At 36.9% G+C, this 24454-nt stretch overlaps 1 protein-coding gene across 9 annotated transcripts in view; it reads right to left on the reverse strand.

Annotated features, from left to right (window-relative positions):
• The window catches only part of LOC136832206 (AT-rich interactive domain-containing protein 3C-like), a 383925-nt gene that overhangs the window by 7867 nt on the left and 351604 nt on the right, over positions 1 to 24454 (reverse strand). For all 9 annotated transcript variants that reach the window (XM_067093037.1, XM_067093034.1, XM_067093032.1 and 6 more), the window contains one exon: positions 13164 to 13438. In XM_067093037.1, coding sequence (XP_066949138.1) covers positions 13164 to 13438 — 275 coding nt within the window. The remainder of the gene's footprint in view (positions 1 to 13163; positions 13439 to 24454) is intronic.

Genomic DNA, 24454 nt, shown 5'->3' on the forward strand with positions numbered 1-24454 from the left:
TCCTCTCCGTAAAGTCTACATCCTGGGGCGCACACGGCCGCGACTGCCTTTTATCCACCTCCAAATCATCTTTAATGCTTGACATTGTGATTAATTGGGAGATGCAGATAAGCCAATCTCGCGTTCTCACTCTCCCTCGTTCAAAAGGCGAGCCACGACCGGAAAGGAAACGGCCGTGTTTTCGGCCATCTTGGATGGAGGAACAGACAATGTTGGGCCCGAATGCGGTGTTGGCGATACAACAGGTCGCTCTCTTAACGCCGACACATCACACGCCATTTAATAACCCGTCTTCGATAAACCTTGAAAAGCGACTCGGCGAGCGAAGCTGCGGCTGCGCTGGAAGCGAAGCTTTCTGGAAAGATGCCAAAGTGATGGAACGGTGGGAAGTCTAGTCCTCCCATTAATCTTGTCCAAATAGATATGTAAATAGGCGGTGCGACCTGCTCTGACCCGCGCTCCCAGGCTGGAGAGAGAGAGAGAGAGAGAGAGAGAGAGAGAGAGAGAGAGAGAGAGAGAGAGAGAGAGAGAGAGAGAGAGAGAGAGAGATAAAGCACTGTAAGAAAAGGGCCGTTTCAATATAAGGAATTGTTTACATTGATTTATAAGTTTACAGAGTAAAAACCATCTTTACTTTTCCACCGCGTACAGTTGTCCTCTCCCTTAGACAGTCATGTAGGCTACGAGCGACTGCTCTGGGAAACCGGCTGAAATCATTCCATAATGCACAACATGTCACGTTACTATATAGTGACTTTTCATGTCTACAGAGAAAACGGCCATTTTTTATGTCCTTTTGACACTTGCTTATACACAGTACCCTTGGCCTGCTGTATATGAAGTGGAGTGAGAAAATTTCCTTTATTCTCATAATTTCACAATCTGGGTTATGATGGTCATAGCACTTGTTAGGCATAAGGAAAAAAACTTGAGCTTTCAACATGTACAGCAGATGCACGTGGTAACAATGAAAAAAACTAATTTCTTTAGATACAGTCACAATGGAAAACCTGTCCAAAATGAAAAAGAAAAAAAAAAACTAATTTCTTTAGATACAGTCACACTGAAAAACCTATCCAACTGACCGCTTACTAGTTGTTTCGTTATTTTTTATTTTATTTTATGCGAGAAGACAATAACTAACCATACTTTTTATCTTTTTAAATAGGCCTACCGCCTGGAGTCTTGTTTCTAAAAGAAAAAAAATTACGAATTGATTTATCGCAAGCGTTACCTGTACTGCTGCATCCTGGAAATGAATCTCGCTTAGGACACTGTTTTCCGCCAATCGCGTGATTTGATTACATACTCTCCCTCAGAAACGTTTTAAAGCAACTTTTCTACTAGCCAATTTTACCGATTATAACAATAAGAACTGACCTTTCCGAATTCACTCAAGCACAATCAAGTGGTCTAAAACGTTCTTAACCCATGACTTTAATTGCAATTAATAAGATTCGGTCTAATCTAGTTTCCAGAAGGCAAAACGTATGAAAAAATGATTTAAGTCTAACATGGTTGAACCATTTCAAAGGACAACATTGCCAAGTTCTTTTCTGAGCGTATACAACGAACTTTATACTTTCCTAAACTATCTTTTCCATTCTGAGTGAACTTTTACATTGAAAAGATCACGTCATTTTGAAAAAAAAAAAAACCATCGAGTGTTGAAAAGGACAACTATGTCCATCATCTAATTATTCTTAATTCATTGGTCTAAAGTTAAATCATATATTTACCGAAGATGTTTCACGCTTAATGAAATACTCAATGAGGTTTGCCCGATTCCTTCAAGACCGACCAAAATCGTGCGACATCGAAGCAATTTCCGTTCGAAGCGAAGCCAGAGCCAGCAGGCAGAGAAGGCTGTTGTGTATGGGCAATTGTGCTATTGATAGCTGGTCTATATAGCTCCGTTACTCACCTGTGGCAGGTAATAATTAGAGAACAAAATTTAAAGGCGATTAGGCGACGTCCATTCATAGCGGTCCACCACGACAAAGACCTCATTATCATATCGTTTATATACGGAATAAAAGCCTTTGTGAACCTCCTCATCTCTTGGATTCCATTATTACTCTACAGGACTTTCGCATATCACTTCGTAAGGTCAGCTCATGAAGATAAATGACCTCACAACATGACAATAACGGCTATACTATTTCAGTGTCAATCTACAGAACGTGAAAATTCCAAATCTTACTTGGCTTTACATTATGACTGTATATTTGAAATGTAATAGTATCCACATTATGACTGTATATTTGAAATGTAATAGTATCCACATTATGACTGTATATTTGAAATGTAATAGTATCCACATTATGACTGTATATTTGAAATGTAATAGTATCCACATTATGACTGTATATTTGAAATGTAATAGTATCCACATTATGACTGTAGTTTTGAAATGTAATAGTATCCACATTATGACTGTATATTTGAAATGTAATATTACCCACGTTATGACTATATTTGAAATGTAATATCCACATTATGACTGAATTTGAAATGTAATATTATCCACATGTTATGACTGTATATTTGAAATGTAATATCCACATTATGACTGTATATTTGAAATGTAATAGTATCCACATTATGACTGTATATTTGAAATGTAATAGTATCCACATTATGACTGTATATTTGAAATGTAATAGTATCCACATTATGACTGTATATTTGAAATGTAATATTACCTACATTATGACTATATTTGAAATGTAATATCCACATTATGACTGTATATTTGAAATGTAATATTATCCACGTTATGACACTGTATATTTGAAATGTAATATCCACATTATGACTGTATATTTGAAATGTAATAGTATCCACATTATGACTGTATATTTGAAATGTAATAGTATCCACATTATGACTGTATATTTGAAATGTAATAGTATCCACATTATGACTGTATTTTGAAATGTAATATTACCACATTATGACTATATTTGAAATGTAATATCCACATTATGACTGTATATTTGAAATGTAATATTATCCACGTTATGACTTTATATTTGAAATGTAATATCCACATTATGACTGTATATTTGAAATGTAATAGTATCCACATTATGACTGTATATTTGAAATGTAATAGTATCCACATTATGACTGTATATTTGAAATGTAATAGTATCCACATTATGACTGTATATTTGAAATGTAATATTACCCACATTATGACTATATTTGAAATGTAATATCCACATTATGACTGTATATTTGAAATGTAATATTATCCACGTTATGACTGTATATTTGAAATGTAATATCCACATTATGACTGTATATTTGAAACGTAATATTATCCAAAGAGAAAGCAATTCATGTTAAGGTTCCATGCGCTATAAAACGGCTGCCTTTCCCACCGTACGTCAGTAACAAATGGCTTACATTAAGCAATAATACTGAGGAAAACAAAGCCTAATTACCCGGCGTAGGCGCCACTAGGTTGTCTTCGAATTGGAAAACGAAATGAACACCGATACCTCACCCGAACGAGAGACTCCGTCCGTTCAGCCAGAGCGAAAACGAAGGACATCCCGACTGCGTACAATAACTCGCCCTTTATCAAAAGCCCCAAACAACAGCCTCACCACTGGATTGGGAACGCTAACGGCCCGAGAAGAGATGGGACTATCAATTTGCGTGGCACGTGAAACTGGGATACGACTCGAGGAATAAGCAAGATGGCGGTCCTATCAGCACTGAAGATGTGCTGCTGGCGGGATGATCCATCTTGTCTTATCCTTATGGTCCGCCTCTTTCTTCTCTACCAACTCCCCATCTCCCCAAAATACTCTATCGCCCCATCCCCTCCCCACCCGCCCCAAACCCCCGACCCACAACTTCTTTTGATCGTCTCTATCCATCTTCAACTCATCCATATCCGTCTTTGGCTCCTCTCGTATTCTCCATCTAAATTATGTGGGTGCTTATCGACAACAGCCATCTGCCTGAGGCCCCTGTGCATCTCCTGACTTTATAAGCCCACACAGGATTTATATTCATGTTCCTTTACCTGTCCATTCATTATACGCCATTTCCAAGGCTTTCTTAACCTTGTCATCGGTTCATTCTAATTACAGATTGATACGAGGGTTCCGTATGAGGCAATTCAATAATAGTTATAATCATTCACCTCTAACTGCCTGTGCATTATGTACCCTTCTTGAAGGGGTTTCGACCTTTCCATTGCTTTATACCACATGCAGAAGGGAACCATTACAATAAAAATGTGGACAGAATGAGTTTTTACGTGTAAATATACTTAACCCATGAGAGGTTTCAATCCGGTAGGGTTAGGGCGACCTCGTCGAGGTCCTCCCTTTTTCAATTATGATGTCATGGTATAATTATAACTTGACCAGGTAATGATCAATTTCTTTTCCACTAAAGATGCGACCCACACCCCTCCAATAACATCAAGATACACCATTTATATCTTGCGTCAACAGGTGTACACTGGGTTTTAACAGGAGACGAGCTTATATCACTCCTCCTGTGTCCTGGTTTTACACACCGACATAATCCGTTAATTGAAATTCTTTCTGTTAGCGTCTTAATCACAATTATAGCGGGAAATTCAGCCACCTAATCCCCAATCTGCAAACATATGACGAGACAAGGGGGTACGAGTAAGGTGCCGAGGGAACCAATTATGGGGACGCGGGGCCCATGAACGCATTGCTACCACCTCTTCTTCTTCCTTTTAAACGGAGTAACGATGAAGAACATCTCTCATAATCAAAATGCTGAAATGAAGAGGGCCGTCTGTTCCCTCAAAACACGACAGGAAGAAAGAGCTAGGGACATCAGCTTTCTCGTGACACGACAAGGAGAAAGAACAAGGAACTGTTCTCTCAAAATATGACAAAACGAGAGCTGTTCTTTACACATAAACCTCAGCTGTTTCCTTTTTTCTTCCTCGAAATGTTCTGCATTCAAGAAGTTGCTTTAGATTTCCCGTTATACATCAAATGCCGTATCTTCCAGTTCGATGAAACATTTAGGGATATGGTGACGTACACATGTCGGTGACGCCCAAAACTCGAAAATGAACCAGTCGATGAATCTGGAGAGCGGAATCATTCTTGTTTCTTCAAAATTTCAACTCTGGTCAAGACATCTCTTGGTAATCGTCCACTCAGTTTCAGTTCTTTTCAACATCTTAATTTCGTTATATTCATGAGGGTTCAAATGACGTCTAAATTGTAAGTGCAAAGTGAATTTTCACTTTTCGGTGACAATCAGCCTAACGTAAATCAATATCGACGAAACTATCCAGAAAAACAGATATTACGCAAGGTATACAGAGGGGTCGGAAGGAAGACCAGGGAACAAGGGAGGGGCAAAGCGCTCCCTACTGTGTAGTAATCACCCCCTGGAGAGCCCACTAACTGGCCCGCCACATTCACTTACTCACTTTACGCCCAGTCGCCCACCCAACTCAAATCTGCTTAAATGTATCATCATAATCGCCTTCGAAAGAAGAACCAACAAATGCAGTGGTAAGAAAATATACAATGAAACGCCTTTGCAGGGTTCTGCAGTTAAAATTATGCAGATTGCATGCAATTTCTCTCTTAATTTCTCCCTCCTGCTGCGGCCCTGAGCAGAATGGCAACCGAATACTAGATTCACTGCTTAGATCAACAAAGCAATACTGGATTTTTAAAGACGTGCTCTCATACCGATTCTTTTGTCGGTCTACTTATAACTACTGTTGAGAGAGAGAGAGAGAGAGAGAGAGAGAGAGAGAGAGAGAGAGAGAGAGAGAGAGAGAGAATCTACTATTGCTCAACTGTTGGCAGGTATCAAGGACAACAATATCGTGGTAAGTACGCTAATCACATACAGTATTGGTAATAGGTTACATAATAATGGGTCTGTTTATTCAATGATGAATCTCAGCACACGAAAATACTTTGTAACCACCTCACGTCCCGTAAACTGGCTTACTTTATGGCTTTGCAGTGTTTGTTAAACTATAATTCAATTGCATTCCTTCATTTTAACAGAAAAAGTTGGCTACAGGTTTTATTTCTTTACGTTTCCTCTCTCTCTCTCTCTCTCTCTCTCTCTCTACCAACACACCCATGTTCGACCCCAAACCGGAAGAAGAGTGAACAGTATGTGATTGTTCCACCAGTAAGCCTCTTTTGAGCTAAGCAGTCGAATTAGGTACTTTGATTGTTAGTCGACTGCAGCAGATGTGTCTTCAGTAAGTTACTTACAAAATGTCTACCCTCATATAACTGAAAATGGGCTGGTCTCGATGAGTTATCCCTTATCCAACTGGGCAGAACACCTTCCAAAGATCTCTCTCTCTCTCTCTCTCTCTCTCTCTCTCTCTCTCTCTCTCTCATACTGCATAATCCAGGAGAAGCCGCCTACTTCCGTAAACCATCAATAGAACGAAACTTGAATGCGTCGAAATATATTATGAAATCGATACTGTATCGGAATTCCTTGAAGACCCATCGCATCAAGAAACGCAAAACTCGTGTTCAAATACCTCACAAGATTCAGCTTGCTGCTTTATGAAAGACGAAAGACAAAGGAAATTAAGCTTTTGACCTACGACCATACTCCGCCAGCAAAACTTAGAGAGCATATTTAATCAATTTAGCGATTACTTTTCTCCTTAAATTTAAAGGCGGAAAACCCAAAAGCATATCATCTGAATTTGACGAAAATTTGGTACACATTCCGACAATTTAAAAACAAACTAAAAGCTTGAAGAGCATGAACTAAATCAAGGACGTAAGTAAATTCAAAGCATACAATGTAATATTCCGTAAGTATTAATAGATTATTATATGACAATTATAAATCCAAAATCAGCATAATTACAAATGCTAACGGTGTGACTTTGGTGATATTTGACATTTTCTTTTGATACTCCTAAAAACTAACAATATTTGCTTTTCGAAAAAACTAACAAAATGCAAAACTTCCGTGACGATCGCTCCAATTTCTAAACCCGGAAAAAGTACTTTTGCATACTGTACAGTACTATACTTTCCGTATAATACTACTGCTACTGGCATCATAGATGAGGGACATTAAGTCTGATCCCAGAGGGTGAATTTATCTGCATCAAATGTTTTAATATCTTTACATAAAGTGTTCTCTCAAGAGGACGCTGTTTTTGTGCCTTCATTTAATGTTTCTTTATATTCCTTATGTGAGCATTCTGTGAAGGCTTGCTTTGAAGGCTATGGCCTTCCATGCTCGTTTATATAAACGTTATTTTATTCTGAATAATAATAATAATAATAATAATAATAATAATAATAATAATAATAATAATAATAATAATAATAATAACAATTGAGGAAACTGATTACTTATATCGATGAAAACAATGGGCCAATGATAATGTTGACGATTCAAAACAACTTTGCTAAACAATGTACCTAGAACATGTGGATTCGGGTTTTGGTACGCAGGTGCAAAAGAAACTAAACGCTGATAAAAGTAAACAAAGATATTTACTCCTCACACTTCTCGGTAAAATAAAAATAAAAAATAAATAAACAAAAGAAAAAAAAAATTACCAGTCAAACATCTACAGATCCTAATTGTTAAAATAAACTTGTCAAATGCGGATAGCTCAATAAGTTTATGACAGGTGGCCGACAACTACATATAATTACGGCAGATAAAACCTTGCTAAATCTGAGCTAATTAAACAAGTTGTACATGATACCAAAGCTATACTTAAAAAATGACGAAAACATAAAAATAAACCAAATGAATCTAAAGCAACATGCCGTTTGCTTTGTAAAGCAATGAGATGATACGATACTGTAAATACAAGCAGAGATGGCTTGCTCGACAAGTAAAATATACATGGTAAAAATTAACATATGCAAACAAGGGAAAATAAATTTACACAGATGAGAATAACGTATTATTACCCAATGAAGAGAAACCAATACTGTACATGAAAGGAATGCACGCACACACACGAAAAATAAGAAGAAATGCAGTGCAAGGCGATGTTTGAATCAACACACTTTGTTGTGTCGAAATTATCAGATTTTACAACTATGACGAAGAAAAAACCCTATATTTAAGTATTTCTGATAAACATGATACGTAATAATGGATGAAAAGTAACGCATGAATGAAATGAGAGCGCGCACTCGCGGGCACACGCGCACACACACACACACACGAACATGAGACAGATTATCTGAAAGGATCCTTCAGATTTGTTAAGCAAGGATAATCAAAATTTACAACTGACTAAAATAGCACTTGAATTTGAGTTATGAGTAATCTGTCACACTATAATGAATGAAAAATAACGCACGTTCAGCATGAACGCAAGCACCAACAATCACATAAACAAGAAAAAAGAATGATGATATTTTACACCCAACAGATTTATTAGGTAGGGTTAAGGAAAATTTACAACTCTGACAAAGAAAACATTAAAAATGATTGCAACGTACGCAGGAAAGAATAACTTGATGTTTTACAATGAATGGAACGTGAGATATGAATGGAATGAAACACACACAACACAAACACACACACACACAAAAGAGCAACAGGAAGATTGTCTGACGAGTCACTTCAGAGTCAACAGATTTGCTGTGTAGGGGATGCAACAAGATGATGCGGGGCACTTTATCATTCCGCCCATGATTGCATTAAAGATATTGTACCCACCCATCTGATGGATGTGAAGGCCGCTCCCCTGTTTTTTTTTATTCTCTTTTTTTCTCTCTTCACTGTTAAGTGATGAAGGGCGGCAGATGGACCTTCTAGCGCTGCTACGCCAAAATATCTGTCTTTGATCACCGCAAGTGATGAAGGCTCCCATTTTTCAATAAATCCTATATTAAAATCATCTGCACTGTTTTTGTTTTGTAATTTTTGTGTATGTGAGTGTTTCTCCCCAGTATAATTTAAGGCTTACAAGAATTGGCTACCAATTTCAACAAACATTCTGAGATGAAGTTGCTAGCCTCAGCCCTTATCAGCTTTGGCAGCGACCAGCAACATACGGCTGTCTTGTGCATAACTGACTGCTTAGATTAATAAAGGCATGTTGTGTCTTACAGGAAACAATCTAGATCGCCTTTCCTAGGCCGGAACAGAACCTCAAGTTCATGAAACTCGTCTTGATACAGAGAGAGAGACAACTTAATGGTGGAACTTGTCCAGCTATCGGCTTTCGTCGCCTAACTACAAGCGAACCTTCCTTAAGGTTTAAGAAGTATGTGTGTGAGGATTTCGGCATCTGGTCACGACGCAGAGTCCGACCAGGGCTAAGAATGCTGTCAGGAGTTGGTTAGTGACAAAAAGTTGTTAAACCGAAAATCGAGCCTCCTAAGAGCTACCTACATACCCGAGATCGTCTGTACATAAGTCGTATTTTTCATTAACTAAGAGGAGTATAATTATTATTTTTTTATTATTATTGCTACTACAAACTTGTTGACACGCGCTGGAACCCGGCGCCGCTGTTTCCCCTACCCTCCCGATTCCCTACTTATCCCGCCTCCATCAGGGGTGGACAAACAGGATTGCAGGAGAAGGGTGGATGTCTCCCCCTACCCCGCCCCAACCCGGAGCGGACAAACCGATTTGCAAGGGGGAGGGTTGCTGTGTCATTTCTCCCCGACTGTCACCCGGGGGAGGACAAACAAGAAAGATCCACTCGGATTTTATTAATATACATTATTATTTAATTAATATCACCAACGACTCAAAAGATGTCAAGTTCAAGGAGTTGGAGGCTGGATTAGAAAAGATCGTTTGGATCAGACGGAAAGTAAAAGGCAGAAAGCAACGCAGCTGGAGCCGAATAGAGGGTGCAAAGGAATTTTAGCTCTCTACAGTGAGCCACTCAAGGCATACCCTAAACAGTATTCCCTTACAGGGTCCATCGGAGAGGAATATGTGAATGTAAGGAGTTATTTGTTCCCTCATTTTCCTCTGACTAAAAACTATCAGGTGCCGATTATCTACCAACTTCACGATTAAGAGGAAATATTTCAAACTGCATCGCTCTTTATCTCATCATAATCCTAATCCATTAGGGTAGCTGACATCAGTGCTAACTTCTCTATTCTGTGGGATTATACAAAAATAATCTTCAGTTCCCCTCTGCAGCCACACAGTTTGTTGACTATTAAAGTCATGAGTACTCCCGTCATTAATGGAAGAACAAATTTACATTGCCTCAGCTACCTCGTCGAGGACCTGTCCATAGATTCGGTCGTTAGATCTGGCCTATGAATTGAATGCGATGTGCCTGATCAACTTAGAATTCAGACCCAAGAATTCGAGAGAGAGAGAGAGAGAGAGAGAGAGAGAGAGAGAGAGAGAGAGAGAGAGAGAGAGAGAGAGAGAGAATCATTAATGATAATACAGGTTTCTTTAGAGCTATCCCTCACCACTCTCTCTCTCTCTCTCTCTCATACATACTCTGGACCACTGTTAACTTTAATTGTAGAGAACCGCATGACAATAACCTTTTTGAATATTTTTTCATTTAGAGCCTCGCTACACAGGTAGCAGGTAAACAGTGGAAAATTTAAAATATCTACTAAACTCCTAAAACAGACAAAACCAAAAATTTTTAACGTTGCCACCCTCCCACTCGAAGCAAACATAAAAAAAGTACATTTAAAATTAATTCTCTTTTGTTTCGTTGCTGAAGACAAAGGTATTTGTGGCGTAATCGCAGCGTACTAGTAGTAGTAATCAAAATAATCTATTTATTCACAGCAAAATTTACCCTTCTTCGCGTCCTAGCAAATCAGCAACACTGTTAGCGATGGCGGTTACCACGAGAGAGAGAGAGAGAGAGAGAGAGAGAGGAGAGAGAGAGAGAGAGAGAGAGAGAGAGAGACTAGTGTACAACTGGACTAGCTATCAATCCATAGCTGCAGTCACTAGGGCTACACTCCCAAGGCCCAAGGCATTCCAGTCCGATGCAATTTTTGATTCCAGTCACAAGCGCACCATTAGGTCTCTCTAATTTATGAAGGTCATAACTGTTTATCCCCGACAAATATGTTGTGAAAACACATCACTAAGAGCGTTGTATTGATAAAAAATAGCCTTGTGACAGCGAAATAAGCATATGAATGCCATATTAATCATACCATGGATATGTCAAGACAAGACGGACGCAACAGTCACTGATAATGACACATCACCCACCTCCCTCGAAGAGTCATTCACTCCACGCTCTGGGATATCCAAACCCACCTGCAGAAGGAGGAGGAGGAGGAGGAGGAGGAGGAGGAGGAGGAGGAGGAGGTGGAGGTGGAGGTGGAGGTGGAGGAGGAGGAGGAGGAGGAGGATGATGGCAAGGTGGAACTCAAAGCGTTTTTGAGTCACTCAGGGATATTTTGTTTATGACACTGGGAAGGGATTTACATTGTTCATGGACTATTCCAATCACACAACACCTGATCAATGAGTCAGTTGTTGCAGCCAGAAAATCGATTCTCAAGAGCTAAACAAATTTGCTTTATTCTTAGAATGATACTATGGTTTACGTTACAAATTTCCTTTCAAAACAACTATCGTCGTTTTTCCTAACACGATAAACCTGTCCTTAACAGTAAACACGTTCGCTGATTTACACAGCGCATTTACTTCAGTGCAGGAAATATACTTCATATCCGCGTGGATGTTAGAAGAAACATTCCTTGATTACAAATAATGTTAACTTCCCAGTATGCTTAATGACCTCTTTATGGACTTTCCCAGATGTATGAGCCACTTTCAGTCAAATGAAAAATCGTGAATGTGACCACATTTAACTATTAGCAGATTTTTTCTCCTTGGCCCTATTTTCTTGGGGAAAAAAAATTCCTTGCCTTGAAATCTGTCAAAGTTCGAACAATAAAAATAAAATGAACAATAATAAATGTATTAGCACTATAAAGAAAAAGACAAATCAACCACAATATCTGTACTACCCAGGATTAGAAGAGGACACATCAACCACAATGTCTACTACCCACGATCAGAAGAGGACAAATCAACCACAATATCTGTACTAACCAGGATCAGAAGAGGACAAATCAACTACAGTATCTTTACTAACCAGGATCAGAAGAGGACAAATCAACTACAGTATCTTTACTAACCAGGATCAGAAGAGGACAAATCAACCACAATATCTGTACTAACCAGGATTAGAATAGGACAAATCAACCATATCTGTACTACCCAGGATTAGAATACGACAAATCAACCACAATTCTGTACTATCCAAGATTAGAAGAGGACAAATCAACCACAATATCTGTACTAACCGGGATTAGAATAAGACAGATCAACCACAATATCCATATTACTCAGTTTCAGCATCAGCTATTTTGCCTACGAGGAAGTGGTCATAGGGGTCTTACCTCTTTTACAGAATGGAACTTTATATGGTGTTCTTCAATTATCAATTTTAGAAATTTCAAATTGTTATTCAGTATGCGCTTCGTTAGTTTCAAAATTTACATATCTAAAATTCTTTAAAAAAACTTTTCATCATGCCTCAGATATTATATGAGAAAAGTATGAGCCACGTATTTTAAAAGGAACTTACAATTTACGCTTTGATTCAATGAAAACGGTAAAAGTTATAATAAAGATAGTTTAAATAACCGGAATGAATGATAAAATATCTGGAACTGGTTAATTTTATCATATTCATGAATTAAAAGAGCAGATATAACATAACTCCCACGTAAATGCCAAACGTACCTTCACGAAATTAAGACATGCCAATACAACTCGAGCGGATATGCGACATGGGAATACCTATTTACAAAAACTTTTGCCATTCTTAGTATATTTATCCACCGAAAATCAGTTAGGATAAGCACTGCTCGAAAGTAAACCCGTCATCAGCGCAAGTTGAGAAAGCAAGTGGGCTTCCGTCTTTGTGCATCCATAAACGCCGATTTCTAACCTTGGAAAAGTATTCTCATTTCTTTTTAGTGTATATAATATTTTTTGTTCTTTTAATCTAAGGCTAACTGTATTCTGTTAAAAGCTTCTGTACTATGTCTTTACCATTTACTGACGCTACGCCTTTCGTAAGAATGGTCGCGGGTGTCCAGTAAACTAGCCTTTCGAGGAAGTCAAACAGGCCTAGTCCTACTCACCTAAGAGGTAGTCTTGTGGAGCCAAAGGATGTGTAGTACCATTGCCATTCAGCTGCGGCCGAGGCACCAAGCTGAGAGGATTCTGAAGATTCTGTAAATTCTGTAGCGACTGAAGATTCTGCAGGGGGAGGAGAGGAGGTTGACCCGAGTCCCCGTAGGTGCCGTAGGAAGACCGTCGACCTTCCCTTCGGTTGCCGTCGATGGCACACTGTAGCTCGGCTGGATTCGACAGTTTCATCTTCTCGCACTCGTACGGGTACAAGTACTTCATGTACCTGATGGAGAGGGAAATTCGCTGGCTTTAGCAAGATGGGGGAAAAAAAGTCTTACTGCGTTAACGGAACAGGAAAGGACAGAAAAGCAACATTATTAATAACGAGGAGAGGAAAACGACGAGCATTAAAATAATATAATGTAACTGATAAGGTAGAGAGGAAAACGTACTCCCTTTACTAAAATAGAAAGGAAAACTATTTGCATTAACTTAATGGAGTGGAATTACTAAGATGGAAAGCAAAACTAATATTATCAACAAGACTGAAAGGGAAAATAACAGAGTTCATAAGATGAAAATGAAGACTAACTGCATTAAGGCGATGGAAAATTATAAATCTGAAAATGACGGCGCGGCTGCGCTATGGAAATTCTCACCAAAAACTTCTGTCTTCCTCATCGCTTAACTTAACTAAACCTTACCATGACTATCCGTGCTCAGTATTCACAGAATACAAACCTGCTTATAAAAAACGAAATTCAAACATCTGTTGTTCTAATTAATCTCGTCTCAAATATTCCAGACCAACAGGAAGTTAAAGAAAAAATGACTAGAAGGCTTCAGGTGAGAATAACCTAATTATGGAGAAAATGACTGTGGGCAAAGGAACTTGACTCTTTCATTTTCCGGCAATTTACATCATAGTAAATTGCTGTTATAAATTGCGTGCACACTTCCATATGAAAGGGCAAAAATGGCAATTTACTTAATAAACAAACTTAAACAAAACGGAAATCCCCTAAGTGAAGATAAAAAAAGGTCAGAATATATCATTGATAAACCAAACAAGAATCCATAAATATTACATACAAACTTATAAAAAAAATAAATTTATATAGGAAAATGTACTTGAGAATACACAAAGGAAAGTGTACTTGAGAATACCCAAAGGAAAGTGTACTTGAGAATACCCAAATTAAAGTGTACTTGACAATACCCAAAGGACAGTGTACTTGACAATACCCAAAGGAAAGTGTACTTGACAATACCCAAAGGAAAGTGTATTTGAGAATACCCAAGGGAAAGTTTATTTGAGAATACTTAAAGGAAAGTGTACTTGAGAATACCCAAAGGAAAATGTACTTGAGAATACCTAAAGGAGAGAGTGCTTGAGAACACCTAAAAGAGAGTATACTTGAGAATACCCAAAAGAGAGTGTACGTGTAAATACCTAAAGCAAAGTGTACTTGAGAATACCTAAAGGAAAGTTTAGGTATTCTCAAGTATACCTAAAGGAAAGTGTACTTGAGAATATCAGCGGACAGTATATTTGAGAATACTTAATGGAAAGTGTACTTGAGAATACCCAAAGAGATGTGTATTTGGGAACACCCAAAGGAAAGTGTTCCCGAGAATACATAAAGGAAAGTGTACTTGAGAATATCCAAGGGAAAGTGTACTTGAGAATATCAACGGACATTATATTTGAGAGTACTTAATGGAAAGTGTACTTGAGAATACCCAAAGAGATGTGTACTTGAGAACACCCAAACGAAAGTGTACCCGAGAATACATAAAGGAAAGTGTACCTGAGAATACATAAAGGAAAAGTGTTCTTGAGAATACCCAAAGGAAAGTGTACTTGAGAATACCTAAAGCAAATTGCACTCTAGAATAACCTAAAGCAAATTAACCCGAACCCAGGGTGGTAGGCCAGTGTACGGAGGCGGGCATCAGCCCACAAAAGCAAAACATATAGAGCTTTTCCAAAGTAAACCAGTGCCACAAAAGTCATTCTCACCTAGCATGTTATGTTATGCACAACACTTACTTGCAGTACCAGTCATTGAGCAACAAGTTAATATTCAAATTAATGTGAAATTTGTGTGAACTTGAACTGATACTGACAGAAACGGTACAGGTAAAATGATTCAACTTTTGTCAGAATCACATGAAAGTATAAAATAAAAGCCTTCCCTTCATATTCGCAATGCAAAACTAAGCTACGTCTCGACCCGGAAACCTTCATTGTTACATCAAAGTCTCCGACCTCTTGATCCACGAAATTTAGAGAGAGAGAGAGAGAGAGAGAGAGAGAGAGAGAGAGAGAGAGAGATTCACTATTTATCTTTGCTAAGGAGGCCTTTCCTTCGTCGTCTCAAATCTACACCACCACCCGAAATGTACTATCCCTGCCCTCTTCCTCACGCACGCTTAAGAGCAAATATATTAATCACAACTCCGAGCAAAAACATCAAAGTGGATCGCTCATTCTTGTAATTAAAAAGAGCCTTTTGCCGCATACTAAAAGGAATGAAAAAGTAGGGAAAACTTTCGAATCGGAATGGCACACACACACGCACCCAGCAACGGCAAACACTTTATTACAGACATTTCTGTGCGCGTTGGAAATAAGCAATAACCGGCCGTCGGACGTCTTTCCATAGAGACAGTAACTCGATGGCGTCCTCATTTGCATTTACGTCCCCGAACCCTTGCCTAATATGTATTCTGATTCACCTTAATGTATCTCAATTACACACCGCCTCAGGCCGCGGGAGGGGAGGAGGAGGAGGATGCAGGAGGGGGAGGAGGAAAGGCCGGGAAGAAGAATCGAGATGAAAAAGTGGACGAGAGGAAAAGAAATAAAAGAAAAATTCCGACACTTGTGATTGGCAAAAGGAGGAAAATGGAAGACAAGGTGCTAAGAAATAACTAGACGTCCCTGACAAGTGTGACCGAGACGAGGACAAAATGGAGGATGTGAGTTTTACATATAAACAAAGAAAATACAATTGATTAATATATTACATGATTCTTAAAGTTTCCATCTATTGATACAATTCACGCTCTAATAAGGAACGAACAGTTAAACGTTATAAGGCTAATGTGGATCTATTTTAAATATTTCATGTAAAAAAATTTTTTTTCCCAAAAATCAAAATACCAAAATCTCATCAAGTTTCCATCTCAATATTTCCAGTTGATAAAATGATGGTAATTGAAATGCATACTTGAATAACACTTAAAGGCCAACCTATAATTACATCATTTGGAAAAACATTACAGCGCTGTTCTTTGGCGCTGCCACATTCACCTCGGCAAAGCTAGCCAGCTGGAGAGAGAGAGAGAGAGAGAGAGAGAGAGAGAGAGAGAGAGAGAGAGAGAGAGAGAGAGAGAGAGAGAATGCCATGCAGTGATTACAACAGGATCTTAGAAATTTTCACACTATCTAAAATACATGAATAAACCACGGAATGAATTGAATAATAATTTCAAAGCGGAATTTTACAGTTTTTCTACTTTCTATTATCATAATCATAATTAGTAGCCGTATGCAAATGATCTAGAAATGCTAATCTCTCCGGTTCTATTTGGAAGTCGACTCGATATATTCATGTTAATTTCTGATTTCACAATCGAACTGAACCTACAAAAATGGTTTGTGTGTGTGTGTGTGTGTGTGTGTGTGTGTGTGTGCGCGCGAGAGAGAGAGAGAGAGAGAGAGAGAGAGAGAGAGAGAGAGAGAGAGAGAGAGAGAGAGACTAAGTCAAAGAGAAGAAACAATTATTTCCAAAAAGGGAAATTCAGCGCATTTTTAATATTTCACTTTAAAGACCAAAGATTTTACAATGATGGTAATTAAATAAATTTCAAATAGCTTATTATAATTATTTATTATACACTGAAGGTTACATGGAAATCATTGGGCGCACTGGCGTTCCGAAAACGAACCCAACCTTTCTTTCTTAGCTTTATCATTTCTTTGAGCAACCAAGTAAGTGGGAAAATGAAATGGGCGCAGAACAATTTATGTTAAACAAAAGCACAACGTTTTTATTCTTCTCATTATTAGACATGGTCAGGGGAAACTCAATTTGTTATACCGATCTTGTTAACACCAGTACAAAGTGATTCTGACAAACTCTACTAACGAAATATATATTATATATAATATATATATATATATATATATATATATATATATATATATATATATATATATCTAATATATATATACATTATATATATATATATATATATATATATATATATACATATATAACGTGTGTGTGTTGTTTATAAATGTATATATATTATAATATATATAAATTATATATATATATATATATATATATATATATATATATATATATATATATATATATATATATTATTTACAAATATCCTTTCCTCCCATAGGGTGTGATAAAAAAGTGGTAACCTTAAGGCTTAATGGATCACAACGTCTTTTGAGATGAGGTTGCTAGACCCTAGCCGTTCTCAACCTTAGACACGACTCACAGCAGTTGAATAATTCCCAAGAAACCCTTCCACAGCTCAGTTGAAGCAGCACAATGAATTTTTACGTAAACAGGCAAAAGCTTACCTTCCAACCCGTCACATTTACCAAGATAGATTACCATAACACGAGTGTAATTACCCGACTGATATTCTTGTAAATTGCGCAAAGGATTCCCAGTAGTTGTCTTCACCAAGGCCAACCAACATTTGATTTATATCCATATGCACGGGTTTCCGTTTCTTCCGTATGTGCACACTTGCTCCGTGAACTTTCATCTACCGGACAACTACATAGACTATGTAATTTTTGCAAAAATGAAAAAAATACTAAGGGATTAAATGTAATAAATAAATTATGAAGTGATTGGTTGTTTACAATATATATTATAATATATATATATATAATATATATACACATATATATATATATATATATATATATATATATATATATATATATATATATATATATATATATATATATATAGAGAGAGAGAGAGAGAGAGAGAGAGAGAGAGAGAGAGAGAGAGAGAGAGAAAGAGAGAGGGGGATACATTAATTTGGTCCTTGTGGCCAATGGCACCACTCTGCTTACAACTACAGGACCGACGTTCGATTCCTAGAGTAGAAAGAAAATACGCCTGTAGCACTTTAAGCCGTGAATTATATGCGTGGTTGTAAGTCGACTGTTGTGGCCTGAGAGAGAGAGAGAGAGAGAGAGAGAGAGAGAGAGAGAGAGAGAGATGATTTCGAGCAGGAAGGCCTCGACGAGGTATTGCTCATCACACCAGGGTGTAAACATTAAACATTCAGGACACATACACACATGTGCACATACATACTCAAAAAGAGATATGCAAAACAAAATCCTTTTCAAATCCACAACAACATTTCAACAGAGCTCTACAAAAGAATATTAAACTCCTATTTACAAGATTCAACCTACTTATATAATAACTAAGGACAACAGAAGCAGAATCTTACCTTCAACGCAAACACCTATATAACAACTTTTCTTTAAGCAGACCGAGGAAAGGAAGCCTTTTGAATTTAAGACTAAGAAACAGCAACATCAGAACTGACCGAGCATAGTTTACATCAAGCAGGAAACTTTGCACAACACAGTAAAGACAATGATTTGAAAACGCTGAAAGACACGACTGTTGAAAGGTACAAGTCAAATGGTTCAATATTTTAGATGACCATGATCTTAATGAAATATCTATGTATACAACTTACAGTGGAAAATATAATTGCAGAAAATGATATCCAACAAAACTAAATAACCTCTAATCAAAGGAAAACGCTGATTTAATCATTATGAAGATTTAACAGCATAGCAAAAACGAACTTCAAATTGTTACGCAAGTTCACTTCCTCGAAAGCACAGTCAAACAAACATTCATTTTTAGTTTTCTGTAAAAGAAAACTATTGAGATGACTATTTGTCTGGACGTCCGCACTTTTTCTGGCCGCCCTCAGATATTAAAAACTACGAAGGCTAGAGGGCTGGCTAATTGGTATGTTGATCATCCACCCTCCAATCATCAAACAAGCCAAATTGCAGCCCTCTAGCCTCTTTAGTTTTTATTCTACTTAAGGTTAAAGTTAGCCATGATCGTGCGTCTGGCACGGCTATAGGTGCCAACAAAACAGGTCACCACCGGGCCGCGGCTGAGAGTTTCATGGGCCGTGGCTCCTAGTTTCATACAGCATTATACGCTGCACAGAAAACTCGATTGCACCGAAAAAAAAAACTTCGGCTCATTCTTTATTTGTTTCGTTTCATTTTAAATTTTCCATTATTTATTGGACATTAGTAAGCTATCAAATATTGATTTCAATTTTACTTATTGGTTGTTAATTTCATACAAAACTGTTTATTGCTATTTAATCAGATATTCAGTTGCAGCCTCCGCATTTTTTCTTTTGGTCCTTAATATATTATTTATGAATTAGTCCTACTGATTCTTCTTGCATGTTCATAATAATAATAATAATAATAATAATAATAATAATAATAATAATAATAATAATAATAATAATGGAGAATGCAACCTATACGAATTATTAGGCCTTCTCATTTCAAAATACCCTTTACAGTACTTACAGTATAAACTGAAAAAATAACCATGTATATCATGATGATTATGATGATTGACTGAGCTGGCCTTTTGCCGAGCTCCTCTTGGCCGGAAGAGCGGCCGTAACAAACAAAAAGTTACAAGTAGCAAGTTAGTAGCAGGCCTAGACTAGGGAGGGCATTTGAGTGCATAACCCGGGCTGACTGACGCAGGGCGCACCCACAATTTATGACCACGGTGTCAAAGCTGCCCAATCAACTTGGCTATGCCAAGTCAGTATGACCCGCGCAGTCCCAACCCTAAAGAGTAATCAAATTATATCCATAGATGATGACAGTGCCGAAAGTCGCCAAGATCATACTTTCATTCAAAATATTATTATCAGTAGTAGCAGTCGTAGCAATATACAAGCAAATCTGAAGTTGCATCCACAGTACAACAAATTTTCAAACTTTTCTTGCTCGAGATTTTGCGATGGTTAAACGGGAAGTTCATTATCCGTAGACTGTGTGTTATGATCGGAAAGGAGTTAGGAAGCGGCGGAAGGAATGTCGATAATTGTGATATGAAACACATCATAAGCATACCAAGCAAGTTTCTGCAAAACAAAACGAGTTGAAGGTAGGAAACACAGAATACGACCTATAAGCAGCTAACAAGACTGCCAAATAACATGTACTAATCAGATGACTCCCTGCTGACAGTATAGGCAGAGAGAGCAGACGTTTCGACTGGAAAATGTGTTAAATCGGCCAAAACAAAATGGAAAGGTACAACGAGTAGAACAACGACACCAGCCACGCCCCTACGTTCGAAATCAATCCCATTCCACAATCGTTTCCCAGGTCTCATCAGTAATGGAGGAGTATGGTCGATATGAGTATTATGATAACAGGCTGTAGACAGGTGCAGCCCAGGTCCGTTTGTCAGCCTGACTAACACTAGTAGCTCGCTTCCTGTAACACGGGGGCTGACAGCCATCTGGCTACCTCCGAAGGACCTCGGACTGAAAAGGACTGTCTTTCGCACCGACAAAAGAATTTGAAGGTGGTGCTCCACGCGGGTCAAAAAGACAAAAATTCGATGATCAGCCACAAATTCACAAACAAACACGACCAAGTTCAATTGGCTGTTCGTGGTTAATCTTGAAGGCCCGCAGATGTATACATACATACATGAATAAAAACATTCATACATACATAAATACATACACGTGTATAAAAATTACAACTAAGGTTATTTATTTAAATGAAAGCGAACACAAAATTATTGCAGATATCCGAAAAGTTCGACTGCATCGCGGTTTTCAAGCTTTATAATAAAAAAAAACATCGAAAAAGTATGATATTAGCTCTTACTAAGGACCAGTTTTTAATTGGCCCTCAAGTTATGGATAACAATGGTAATTACACCTTGTGTTTATGGAAGATTTAGAGAGTGGTTTATATTCACTTCCATGCAAAACAAATAATCTCAAGCTTAAATAACAATGAATACTATGAAATCGGTTTGATTTTTAAAGCTAAATGCCCTCTTTACTTACACTACATAATGGCGTCGTAAATGACTACGTTTGATAAATTACACGATCAAGCTATTCAGTTTATTACTTCAGCATCAAATCACACAAATAACAGTCACCGCGATGGACGCGAAGGTGGCGAAAACGTTGAAGCAGACTCACTTGTGGCCCGAAATCAGTCGACATACATGAAAAGTAGTACTTTCCATGCAGTGAAGGGTTTGTTCTCCAAAAAAAGAAAGAAAGAAAAAATATAATATATATATATATGAATATTTTTTAAGTTGTTTTTATTTATTTCAGTGTTTTTGATAAACCTGTGTATTTGTTCGCCTGAATGAAAATTTTGGTAGTATCTGCAAATATGGATGAATGGTTGGATCTCACGTCCTTTCGTGTGCTGGATCTTTTATAATAAAAAATATAGCGCAGTTAGAAGTTCGCCACATCAGTGTCTATTCTAAAGTCCTCAATGTCACTCTCTCCCTCTCCGTTCTAATTCGGTCCATCACCTTCTTCTTCTTCTTCTTAACTTTTAACGTGCTTTTATAAATATAATTGTTTTCAGCTAATAATAATAAATAATTCCCAATCTCCGCAAGGGATGAATCGTTTCGTAAGTATTCTCTCTCTCTCTCTCTCTCTCTCTCTCTCTCTCTCTCTCTCTCTCTCTCCTCCAATCTCTCTCTCTCTCCTTCAATCTTTCTCTCCTCCACTCTCTCCTCCTTCCCCTCCTCCCAACTTCCTGCCGAAAAGGACGAAGCCCTGGTCCCATACCTACCGCTCCCATTCTCATTCACTCCATAACAACAACAGCTGTCTGTAATTAAGCCCAATATTTTTTTTTTATTGTAATAGTATTTGATCCAGAGCCAAACCACGCCGCTAACTGCGGCCGCCGCTTCCGGTATCCAGTACTGTCAACTGGCCGCAAGTGGACGGTCGCATTCTCTGCCACATCAATCAGCCATTACTGATAAAGCCGCTTAAACACGGACGCCGAGCTGACATTTTCAAAGCATTTTTTTTCCGCCGGTATTGTCCGACTGCTCATAGCATTTAACTTATGGTTTCTCAGTATGGGCTATTATTATTATTATTATTATTATTATTATTATTATTATTATTATTATTATTATTATTATTATTATTATTATTATTATTATTTAGTGTTATTATTATTATTATTTAGTACAGCATATTGTTGTTATTATATTATTATTATTATTATTATTATTATTATTATTATTATTTAAGCAATTTATCAAAATCACGAACCCCAAACTAGAATTCTAAAAACACCTTGAGATGTCTACATATAAATTATTATTATTATTATTATTATTATTATTATTATTATTATTATTATTATTATTATTTATCAAAATATTAGAATTAAAAACACCTTGAGATGCCTACATATAATTATTATTATTATGATTATGGAGAAATAGCCTATTTAGTAAATTCTGTTGCCGTTTTCTCCTTGTTGCATACATTTTTACAGATGCGGAAACGCGAATGCTGACAAATTTTTAAGATAAAATTCATTATTTTTTTACTTAAAAGTAGTTTCACAAAAACCCCGAAGATTTTCATTTCTAGGCTTTCGTAAGTTAAGTCGCACGTTTCATGCCTTTAAAAAAAAGTGTAAACAGTAACGAAACAAAAGTTAAAGAGGTTGAACAGCAATGAAGGGAGAGAGAACATAAGCCACTAAAAATTAAAACAAAACCAAAAGGAAAAATTCATTTCGTCAATTCAGATGACAATGACAACGTAATATACTAAACAATAATTGCAATAATAATAAAAGTAAGGTAATCAAATATAATAATTACTATGAACCATATTCACCATAACAGTAATGAACTCAAATGCCCCTTGTCAGTTGAATTCGGAATGACGATTATTCTTCATAGTCCTTCATATGATACCACTACTTTGAAAGATGAATAATCAATGCAATCAGGCAATAAAATCAAACAATAAACCGATCGGTAAATAAATAAAAAAAAAAAATAAAATACAATATTCCCCGTCCACTTTCCACAACAGCTTACTAATAATAAAGCCCACTACATATTGAATCTTATTATTATTATTATATTATCTGGACCAATTAATGCAGAATACAATAACTCTTCAGTGGGGAGTCAAAAATAAAAATCATGTTCCACTTTCAAAGCATAAAAGAGCTTTCTTTGGGTATCTTACATCCAAAAATTATTTAATGCTGAAATTTTAGGATTTTACAAACTAATATACCATGATCTACAAAAATACATCAAGGTCATTCATGGTAGGTCAAGCAATATTGGTTCATGGTAAGTCAAGCAATACTGATTCATGGTAGGTCAAGCAATTTTGATTCATGGAAATTCAAGCATATTGATTCATGGTAATTCAAGCAATACATTGATGGTAAGTCCAGCAATATTGATTCATGGTATGTCAAGCAACACTGATTCATGGTAGGTCAAGCAATATTGGTCAGTCAAGAGCCCACACCAGTGTAGCATTATCAACTTCTGAAGACAAAAGTAATAACTAAACAACATTTGAGAAAGATTAATTCAGTTCTGATAACTCCCCACTCCATTATAAATACTATTTTTTCTACTTCTTCAGCAACTGTGTGGATATTGCCAATTATCATTTTTCTCATGTTATCTCATTTATCTAGATTGTGTCTGTTGTATTTGTATATTCTACGTATATGGCCCTGAGCTGAAATAAAGGATATTATTATTATTATTATTATTATTATAACCAAGGTGCCCCAGTGCAATCACACTTTTATCTTTGCTGGACCTCCCGTTCATTGTCCTACAATTATTTCTTATATTCCTCATTCTTATTTGGAAGTGAGGAATACACTCCCTCTTGGCAGTGATCCCCATTCTGCCATTCCTCATAACTCAAGCCCCTTATCGCTTCTGTTTTAAAAATTAAACAGATAAATACATAAATAAATAAATAAAATAAATTAAATATATATGTATTATATATTTATAAATTAAACAGATAAATACATAAAATAAATAAAACAAACGAATTATATATATATATATATATATATATATATATATATATATATATTCATAAAATATATATATATATATATATATATATAATATATATATATATATATAAAATAAAAATA

The sequence above is a fragment of the Macrobrachium rosenbergii genome, chromosome 49 (genome assembly GCF_040412425.1).
Source record: "Macrobrachium rosenbergii isolate ZJJX-2024 chromosome 49, ASM4041242v1, whole genome shotgun sequence".
Taxonomy (NCBI): Eukaryota; Metazoa; Arthropoda; class Malacostraca; order Decapoda; family Palaemonidae; genus Macrobrachium; species Macrobrachium rosenbergii.